Source organism: Adiantum capillus-veneris, chromosome 9 (assembly GCF_014529385.1).
Source record: "Adiantum capillus-veneris isolate H3 chromosome 9, ASM1452938v2, whole genome shotgun sequence".
NCBI classification, from domain to species: domain Eukaryota; kingdom Viridiplantae; phylum Streptophyta; class Polypodiopsida; order Polypodiales; family Pteridaceae; genus Adiantum; species Adiantum capillus-veneris.
Window position 1 is genome coordinate 52,298,531 of NC_140939.1, and position 9,568 is coordinate 52,308,098.

At 44.1% G+C, this 9,568-nt stretch overlaps 1 protein-coding gene across 5 annotated transcripts in view; it reads left to right on the forward strand.

The window, feature by feature from the left end:
• The window catches only part of LOC147450474 (Membrane fusion protein Use1), a 93,159-nt gene extending 84,093 nt beyond the window's left edge, over positions 1-9,066 (forward strand). For all 5 annotated transcript variants that reach the window (XM_086520730.1, XM_086520729.1, XM_086520727.1 and 2 more), the window contains 2 exons: positions 8,254-8,353; positions 8,637-9,066. In XM_086520730.1, the coding sequence (XP_086376856.1) occupies positions 8,254-8,353; positions 8,637-8,813 (277 nt within the window). In that variant the 3' untranslated portion in view covers positions 8,814-9,066. The remainder of the gene's footprint in view (positions 1-8,253; positions 8,354-8,636) is intronic.
• Positions 9,067-9,568: the final 502 nt, after the last annotated feature.

Genomic DNA, 9,568 nt, shown 5'->3' on the forward strand with positions numbered 1-9,568 from the left:
GAACACAATGGCCAAGTGATGCCTATGCTCCTCTTCATTCTTTGAGTAGACTATCATGTCATCAAAGAATGTACCAACAAACTGCTGGTGCGGACGGAAAATTCTGTCCATCATCCTATTGAACGTAGCAGGAGCATTTGTGAGACCAAAGGGCATCACTAAAAATTCGTAAAGGCCAAACATTGTTCTAAAAGCAGTCTTGTGCACATCCTCTGATCTAATGCGGATCTGATGGTACCCACTCTTTAGATCTATCCTGCTAAACATAGCTGCTCCTTCTAATTTGTCCATAATATCATCAATTCTAGGTATAGGGAACCTATTCTTGATGGTATTCTTGTTCAGTGCACGATAGTCGATGCACATACGCCATGAGCCATCCTTTTTCTGCACCAACAACACTGGAGAACAGAATGGAGATGAACTGGGCTGAATCAGCCCCTTTTCTAACAACTCCTGTACTTGGCCCATTATCTCTTTCTGCTGAGCCGCACTAACCCTGTACGGAGGCTTATTTGGTGGGCTACTGCCTGGCACCAAATCTATCGCATGGTCCTCGGGTCTCTTTGGCGGTAATTGAGACGGTAATGAATCGGAAAAACAGTCACTATACTGTTGTAAAAACATTGACCTTTCTTTATCTAGCATAGATAAATTTGATTCATCACAATCTGATACTTCACGTGCAAAAACCAAGTACGCAGAAAGATGCTTTTTCATTACAGAAGTAATAGCAGAAGCTGATACAGTAGGAATAGACTCCCCTTTAAGCTTTACATCCAGAATGTGAGTCTTTCCCCTGCTCTGTACAGTGATCTTTTTGTTGTAGGCATCCATGACTCCCTGTACACGAAACAACCAAGGAATACCTAACAACACATCACATCCGTCCAGTGGCATGATGTAAAATTCTTCAGCATCTACATAGGACTGGATATGTAGACGCAACTTTCCAATGATGGGCGTCACAGCCTCTGTATGGCCAGGACATGCCAAACCTGCCTCTGCTGTATACCCCATCTCTTCAGGTCTGATTCCCAACTTTGAAGCCAATTCTGGGGAAATAAAGTTGGCTTTTGCACCTGGATCAAAGAAGATAAGCACTGTTTGATCCCTGACCTTTCCCCATGCTCTGCAAAGCTCACTTGCATCTGAATTTGGCTTGTCGCCCACCATATCTGGCACTAGACCAGCCATGGGCTTCTTTCCTTTCCTGTCCTCCTTGTCTTCAGAATCAGCTGGCCTTTTCTTTGTAGGACAGTTGTAAGCAATGTGGCCAGGCTGCTCACATATAAAGCATTTGTTCTCTGTCCTCAGGACCTTCTTTTGCTCTTCTGACTTGCGAGGAAAACGTCTTTCCCATTTCTTTGCTGGTCCTTTTTTTGATTCAGCCGTAGCTTTGTCCTTCCCTGCGTTGGCTGACTCCTGAGTCCCTTTAGGAGCCTCATTGAGAACGTGCTTCTTGGCTGAATTTTTCTTGCCTGATCCTGCCTTTACGCCAGTGTTAAATTTACAATCTTCTTCCTTGAGCAAACCATTGCCAGTGTTTGCTACCTCAATGAGCTGCGTCAAAGTAGTGACTTTGGTCTTCGTGCAGTATTTCCTCAATCCTTTAGGTAGGCCACAACAATATTTTTCAATCTGTTCTGTCAATGGCACAAACCTATAGGAAGTTACTGGAAGTAGAGCTTTCCAAAACTTCCGATTGTAATCATCCAAATTTCTGCAAGTGGCAGCATTAAGCTGGTGCCATTCTGTCATGACATCTGCTTCGAAATCATCAGATAACCATGCTGCTGCAAAAATCTGCTTAAAGTAAATCCATGTGGACGGAGCTTGCCCTTGAAGCAATAAAGTTGTCCACCATTGTCCCGCATTCCCTGTCAAGAAAGTGGCTGCCTTGCGGACCTTTGAAGCCTCTGTAAAGTTTCCCCCTGCATAGGCCTTGTCAAACTGCTGGAGGAATGAAAGAGCCTTCTTCCTGTCATCAAACCCTGTAAAGGTCGTGAATGACACACCTTTGCCACCTTCTTTGTACGGAGTTGGCCTCTCCAGCGGCGTTAAATTGTCATATGGAAGTGACTGAAACATGGGAACACTGTTATGGTTCATCTGTGTTCCTTGGCCGCTATTAACTTGACCTGGAAACGCCATATTTGGCTGCTGATTTGTAATTCCAGCCATACCAAAATTTGCTTGTGGCATCCCAAATTGGCCCTGAGTGCTCTGAAACCCTGGTAGCATGCCTGTGACACCATACATGGGGTTAGGCATCATCGTTTGAGCACCCCCAAACACTGTTCCTGGCGTGTAAAACTGATTTCCAGGTGCATGACCAGCCATGCTCTGGAATACGGATCCACCTCCAGAATAGCCAGGGTGTACTGAAGGTGGTGGGAAGACCTGTTGCATAGCCTGTAGGTTGCTTCCCTGCCCATTAGAACCAGCTATAGGCTGCTGAAAGGTGGTGGGCTGAATTGGTAAAGCTTGAAATACTGGCATCTCAGCCACCTGTTCTTGCACCTTAGGCATAGGTTGTGGAGACTGCATGTTCTCCGTCAAGTGTACAGGTGTTTCCATTAACTGTGCGGTATGAATCACCTGTGCTCGAGCCTTAACAGGCTTTTGAATATGATCGAGTGACCCAACTTGCTGAGACGGAACAGGAGGTTGCAGAAAGGCTAAAAACCTTGGGTTCTGCATTACTTGTGTAAACATAGCCACGGCAGTAGCCAACTGGGTCCTGAATATATCGTCATCAGTCTGTGGTGGTCTTGACGACTCACCCACTTCATGTGTCTGTTGACCCTGTGAAGAGGAAACCTCTTCAGTCACATCATCTGGTCTGTCAGCCATAATTGCAATTCCCTGTGTCTCATCTATGATCCCTTGTGTCTTCAAGCCCAAAACTGACCAAGGCTCACTTCTATGGGAAAAAGTGATTTAATCCCGTCGATGGAACCATGAAACCGGCCTGTTCAATCCCAAAAGGGCGGTAGACTTTACTTTAAACCTTGATTTAGCTTTCACCCATTATTAGTCGTCTATTTTACCTGTACTTTCAAGACACAACAAAGGGGAGAGGGATACAGGCTGCTAGATTGCACCTGTATGAGTAGACGGACACCAGATTGGCCCCTAACTTAGGCGCCCCTTTCGGTATTTCTTTATTGTTCAAAAGAGGGAATAAACGCTGTGGTTCCCTACAAGCTGCCCCGCACAAACTCGGCTGAATTTCCACTGTTCCAGCCCGATTTCGGCAGCATAACTGTACTAGAACCCTTCACAGTCAGTATTCCCACGCATTGGCCGACTTTCCCGACGCATACGGGCACTTTGCAAAACCTGGCGAGAATGTGCAGCACGCTGAATTCTCTGTTTTCAGCCCTGAAATTGCGCCAGATCGCCTGTACAGCGGTCCCCTTGCGTCCCCGAACCTCCTGGGGGTATTAGGGTCCGTTTAGGGCCAAAACCCTAAACCTGCAAAAATACACAGCAGGCTGTAATTCACTGTTTCGGGCTCCGTTTCGCGTGCCGGTCGCATCCGTAGCAAGTCCTCGAGCTCCCGCACCTGTAGGGCTACTTGCCCTTTGAATCGGACGAGATTTCTGGTGTGAAACCTCTCCGAATTCACCTGTACCTGCGGGGGGATTAGCCGCTAGCTAATCCAGTACCTGTGCAAGAGGCTCTTGCCTCGGCAATCGCGCATGAACCCACACAACTGTACATTGGTCAAATGAAGAGCCCACTAGAGGGGCATAACATACTGCCAAAGGGGAGAGAGAGGGCAGTGCGTAGCGTGCAGGGCATCACTCCTGGCACCGCACTGTGCATAAGAGGGAAAGCAAGCACTCCATAGCTCTTAACCTGTGACAAAATCTGAAAAATGAGCCCTCCCAGCTTAAAATTCAGCGCCACTTCTTGTTGCATGAGGCAAGTGCACCAGAATATGCCACTTGGCACATTTACAAGCATTTTTCTGTTTCGGGGTTGCCGCCTAAAAATATCCCAACCGGTTGCCCAGTTGACTTCACGGCAGAGTAAGAAAATGTTCCCCTTGTCATTCCGGAGGTAATGACGTCAACACATTTTCAGGTCCCAAAATAGCAGTTCCCTAAATTTTAGGAGATGCTGCCATTGTATCTTTCTAGGTCATCCGACCCTCTTTGTACACTACGGCCACATCCAGAACTGAAATGTAGCCTCTGTAGCAAAGGATTCCACTTTGGCTAGTCAATGACCCCACTTGGCTAACCATAGTCCTTGTCCAACCTTAGTGCTCTCTTGCCCTCAGGCCTGGACTCCCTCTGGACAGTTCCACACTAGCTATGCAATGCAGGGCAGTTAGATTTCCCGAGGGGTGTTTCCAAAAAGTGAAAGTAAATAGATAATAAGAAAGAAATCAACAAAAAGGATAGATAGTAGTCACACGCTGGTGACAACACTTTGCGGAGATGTGTCCAAAATTCCCGACAACCAAAACACTTCCCCTCTTTGAGATAGATAACCCTTTCTCTAAGAGTCTGTCAGGGACGTGTATTTTTCTTTTCTTTGTTCTGGGAACTCTTTCTCTTTCTACTTTCATTATTAGAAGTCTGTTGAGTTCTCTGAGTCAAGATCTCATCAGTGGGGTATGTCAGATTGCCAAGTGTATGGCAAAACCCCGTTTGGCATGACTCATCAATTCTTGAATAGAATTCGACTTTTGTTCCAAGCAGTAGTCTTGGATCTCTGTAGGAAGTCCGTAACAAAACCGCTCAATCTGTTCCTTAAACAAGACTACCTTAAATGAAAAAGCTGGTAGAAAAGAGCTCCAAAATCTCTCGCAATCAGCGTCGAAAGAATCTCTCTTGGTCATCCGAAGATGATTCCAAGCGGTTCGTATATCTCGTTTGTACTCTCGAGTCAGCCAAGAAGAAATAAAAAGCCGTTTGAATTTCAACCATTTAACCGGAGCTTCCTTTCTCAGTAGAAGAGAGGACCACCATGTTCGAGCATCTCGGAACCCAGAAAGGGATTCAAATCGACTTTCCACCTTCTTTTAATTTTTGAACTTTCTTACTTTTATCTTCTAGGAAGTCATACTGGTTGGCTTTTAGAAATGCTTCTTCTTTGCGTAAAATCTGTGATCGTCGGAGTCCGAACTGTCTGAGGACGACTCCTCTGTAGAACTGTCAGAAACTGGGCGAAATCTAGGCTTCTTTGCCTTTTTCTTGCCCTTTCCAAAGCTTTGCTTTTTTTTGCTTCGCTTGTTCATGTCTTTCTGCGAGTACAGGTTCTGCTTTTCTGCATTCGTCTGTCTTTTCGATTTACTCCCTATCTGAGAGGAGAAGCAATGGCCACATGCCATCTCGAGTAAATCTTATCAATCGGGTAATTCTTCAGGTGTATCACCAATCTCGGGTCCTTGGAGTACTTAATCAATTTGCAGCTACGTTTGTACTCCTTTTCTGGCAAACTCTTCTGAAAACAATTTGCCCAAATCTTCATTCTTTTCTTCAGTTCCCGCTCCGGATCTTCAACTTTTCTTTGCCTTCCCATTGAGAGGTGTCACGTCTGTCAGATTCTTCACCAGAACCCATGTGTAATTTGGGATTTTTAATGGCTTTATGCCCTGTAAGACAGAGCGATGAAGACGGGAGCGCACCCGATGCGCGATGTATGAAGGGTGTGAGTGAGTAATAAGTCCGGGGTCGAGACACGAGGATTCTTTCTCAAAAGCTGTGTGCGTTGCAAAAAGGATCGGATCCTCCGTAGAAGAAGAATCTTTTTGCACCCTGATACCACTGTAACAAACTTGGTCACTCCCAATCAAGATTCTACCGCGACACAACAGAGATTCACTTCAAAACAGTTGATTCCCTTCAAAACAGTTCATAGTTCACAATTGATTTGACACAGCCCGGCGGAGTTCCGTGCCAAGAGGTATCGGCCCCAAAGACTGGCGCCCCTTTCGGTATTTCTTTTTATAATTTATCTTCGAGTAAAGTACAACTCCCGCGGGTGCTCTCTCTCAGACTGTGCGTCCAGATGCTCTGCAGAGGGAGCCCCCTTGGGTTCTTAATAAAGGTTACAAGGGTTGCTAAAAGCAGAGCCCCGAAAAGCTTCAAAATCAAAAGCTTCCTTTTTAAAGTTCTTAAAATAATGCAACTTTAAAAGCTTCTCCAAAATAAAGCAAAACCCAAAAGCTGCCCTAAAAATTGTGTAGGATTTTTTTCAGCTTTTGCTCACGCAAATCAGCCACGTCAGCATTCCGTATGGCCTGCCGCTTTTCCCGCCGGATTTTGCACCGCGTGTTGCGGGTGTCCGTACACTGCTGCCACGTCAGCCTTTCTGCAGGAATTCCGGGACTGCCAGTGTGTGTGTGTGTGTGTACTGCTGGCTGCCACATCACTGGTTTGTGACATCTCAACTCTTGGAAGCTTTGCAACAAGTGTCTTTCCACTTGTCCTTCTAGAATCCTCCTCCTAGAATCTTCTAGAAGCTTTTAGAACCTTCCTTCTTTGGAAAACTAACTGCAAACAGAAACAAATATCAATATGGGTATCAAATGAGATCATTCCGAGTACAACATGATTTAAGCTTTAGAACATCAATCCAAGATGCTTATGGAGAGATAAATGTATCCACTACAATTAGAACACATGTATGCACATTGATAGTCTTTCATGATCACGCTATCTTATTGATTTTAATTGTTTTTTTTGGCGGATCTAGCCCACACTTAAAGGCATTAATCTTTTCTATGTGCGAGTATATGACCCTGATATGCAAGAGTTACAAGCCACAGATGCCCCTTCTCGGTTAGCTAGGTGGGAGTGTGCATTATCTTTGTGGGTCCACCATAACTTGTGACCACTCATCAGAGGCCTACTCAAATACACTTATCTGGCAAATACTCAAATTCTCAAATACATTTATAAGTCGATATAAAATTCTAAAAAAGGATATGTATTTTTCAATTCGTATTCTATTGAGTTGTGACATGTTTGGAGCTCCATCATTTTCTCATCTTTTCTGATTAGATCTTTGTTGGATTGTACAAGTTTGGTTCTTTTTAGTTTGTTGTTGTTTGTCTCTCAACTTCCTGATTTGTAAACTCACTGCCTATCTCTTGTGAGACCAACCGCTTTACACTAGGAAGATAAAAATAAGTTCCATAGCAACGTTGGCCTATGGCCTCTCTAGAATAGGTAGTGGTTGAAATAAGTCCGGCATTTTATGGCTCTCAAAAGGTGGCCTTTTAATAAACCATACAAATTCGTGCAAAGTCTTCACATCTATCTTGAGGTAAGGCTAATGAAATGAGACTCACTTGCTTTGAGGCAATCCAGGCAAACTCCTTAATGGAAAATGTTGTGACAGAAAAGGTGTGTTTCTCAAGCTTCTAACACTTGAGCCAAATGCTCCCTTTGCTCAGCTTCTGGTTCAGAAAACAAAGAGGTCATTAAAGAAGGCTTTACAAATCTTCTGTATCCTCTGAAAACTCTATCCATCATTCCTTTGAATGTTGAAAGACATTAGTTAAGCCGAAAGACATCACTAAAAAAGTCATACAATTCAAAATTAGTCCTGAAAAAGTCTTCTGGACGTCTCCAGGTGTAATCTGAATCCGATGGTGTCCACTCTTTGAGATCAATTCTGCCAAGCCAAGTGGAGCCTTGAACCTATCCAAGACATTATCAATCAGGGCTATCGGGAAATGGTTTTCGATGGTTATCTTGTTAAGATGTTAAGAGTTTCACCTCCCGTGCAGTGCTGGCTCCGGTTTCTAGGAAATGAGACTGTTTTATGGCTGTGCCTGCTTGTACGTGAGGTAGACCTACTTGCACCCAGCCTGTTGAGCCATGTATGTGCCTGTCCGGTGGGAAGGCTAGAGGCAGGATCCTTGTTTCTAGGTCTTTATGAGGTCGAGTTTCTGTTTTCTGCAGTTTTGTGCCCTGGTGTCATTTTTAGCTGCCGTGGCATAAATGTGCCAAAGGGCACAATTCTTGTGAGGTGCCTTGTTTTTGCCATGTGACATTTTTACAGGGCGGCCTCCCATTTTCATGCCTAGCTGCCCAGCTACTTATCAGCTTGTTAACATTGCCATAATCTGAAGAAATATGCAGTTGGTTTACTCGTCAATTGCGTAATGTTTGTATGTCATCGAAGACAATTACCATATAAAGTACACTCAGAATCATAAAATTGATATGTAGCTGTATTTTCTCTAAAAAATGGGGCATCTTGTAACACTCATTACTTTTTCAGGCATTTACAAGATGATCTGACTGATGAAATGGTTGACTTGGCACGCCAAATGAAGGAGGCTAGCCTTGCCATGAATCAAGCTGTGCTCGCTACTGAGAATGTAAGTTTGCAGCTTCTATGTAGATTCATCTTATGAAAGACATGAAGGTGATGCTATGTCTGGATGTGTTGATTTGTATGCTTGCCAGTCTTGTCTGATTTGGGACTGAGAATTTCGCCTTTTGAGAGGGCAATGTGACGTCGATCTGACATTCGGTATTCTTTCTCTGCAAAAGGAAGAGTTGTTTTCTTAAGTAAAGCAAAGGCGTGCTCAAGAGTGTCACTGAAAGTTCATCGATAGTAATGCTTCTAGTCCTGAATGTCGTGATAATACGTCTGTGCAGGTACTTGATTCCACAGAACGAGCTGTGGAGCACAGCTTGGCAGCAACAAATCAGGCAAACACGCGTGCTCAAGCTGTCTATTCTTACAGTTTTAAGACTGGCTGCCTTACTTGGCTCATCATATTTTTCATGTCCTGCATGTTCTTGCTAATGGTGTTTTTAATTCGCATCACTTGAAGAAAGCTATGTCACATTCTTGAGTGGCCTTGTGGACCTTAAGGTTCTGTTTACTACTGGATGTGTTTTCCTTAAATGGGACTGCATTGACCTTGTGGTGACCTCAATGCTTCATAATACCCATTTTGTGTGTACAATTTGTTGATGTTTTTCGTGCCACCTTGAGTATGGACAATCTTGCAGGATTTTGTGTATGTACAATACATGGTTTTCCTCTTTTCAACCTTAAGGATTCTGAAGAAGTTTTGCCTTAGTCCATGTTTTGTGCCCCTTCATGGTCCTGTTCCTTGGTGGGTTTTTGATTTGAGCTAATGCAGGTAGGAGTGTGATATCAAGATGTCTGTTTTTGGGCTGATTACTAGGGGTTTTATTCCCAAGTGCCGAACTGATTCTCATGTGTGTGTGTGTGTTAAAAAAAGGAAGAGAGAGAAGCATTCATCACATGAAATAATATTCCTGAGCTGACTCTCATGCTCAAAGTCAGCTCATGCTCAAAAATACAAGACCAAAACCACAAAAAAAAATTGTGCATGGGAGAGTTGCTACTGTGATCACTGCCTTGACTTGTGAGGATGGTGAGGGGATGGGATCTTGATGCCTTCGGAGAATCCACCGCTTGATGCAAACAATGCACTCCAACGAGGACATTAGCTCCCTAATAGTATGGAGGGACACTACTGCTCAATTGTGTCAAGGGGATTCTAGCTCAAATCCATAATCAACAAAAGAGCTACATGCTCACAAGAAAACAAGAG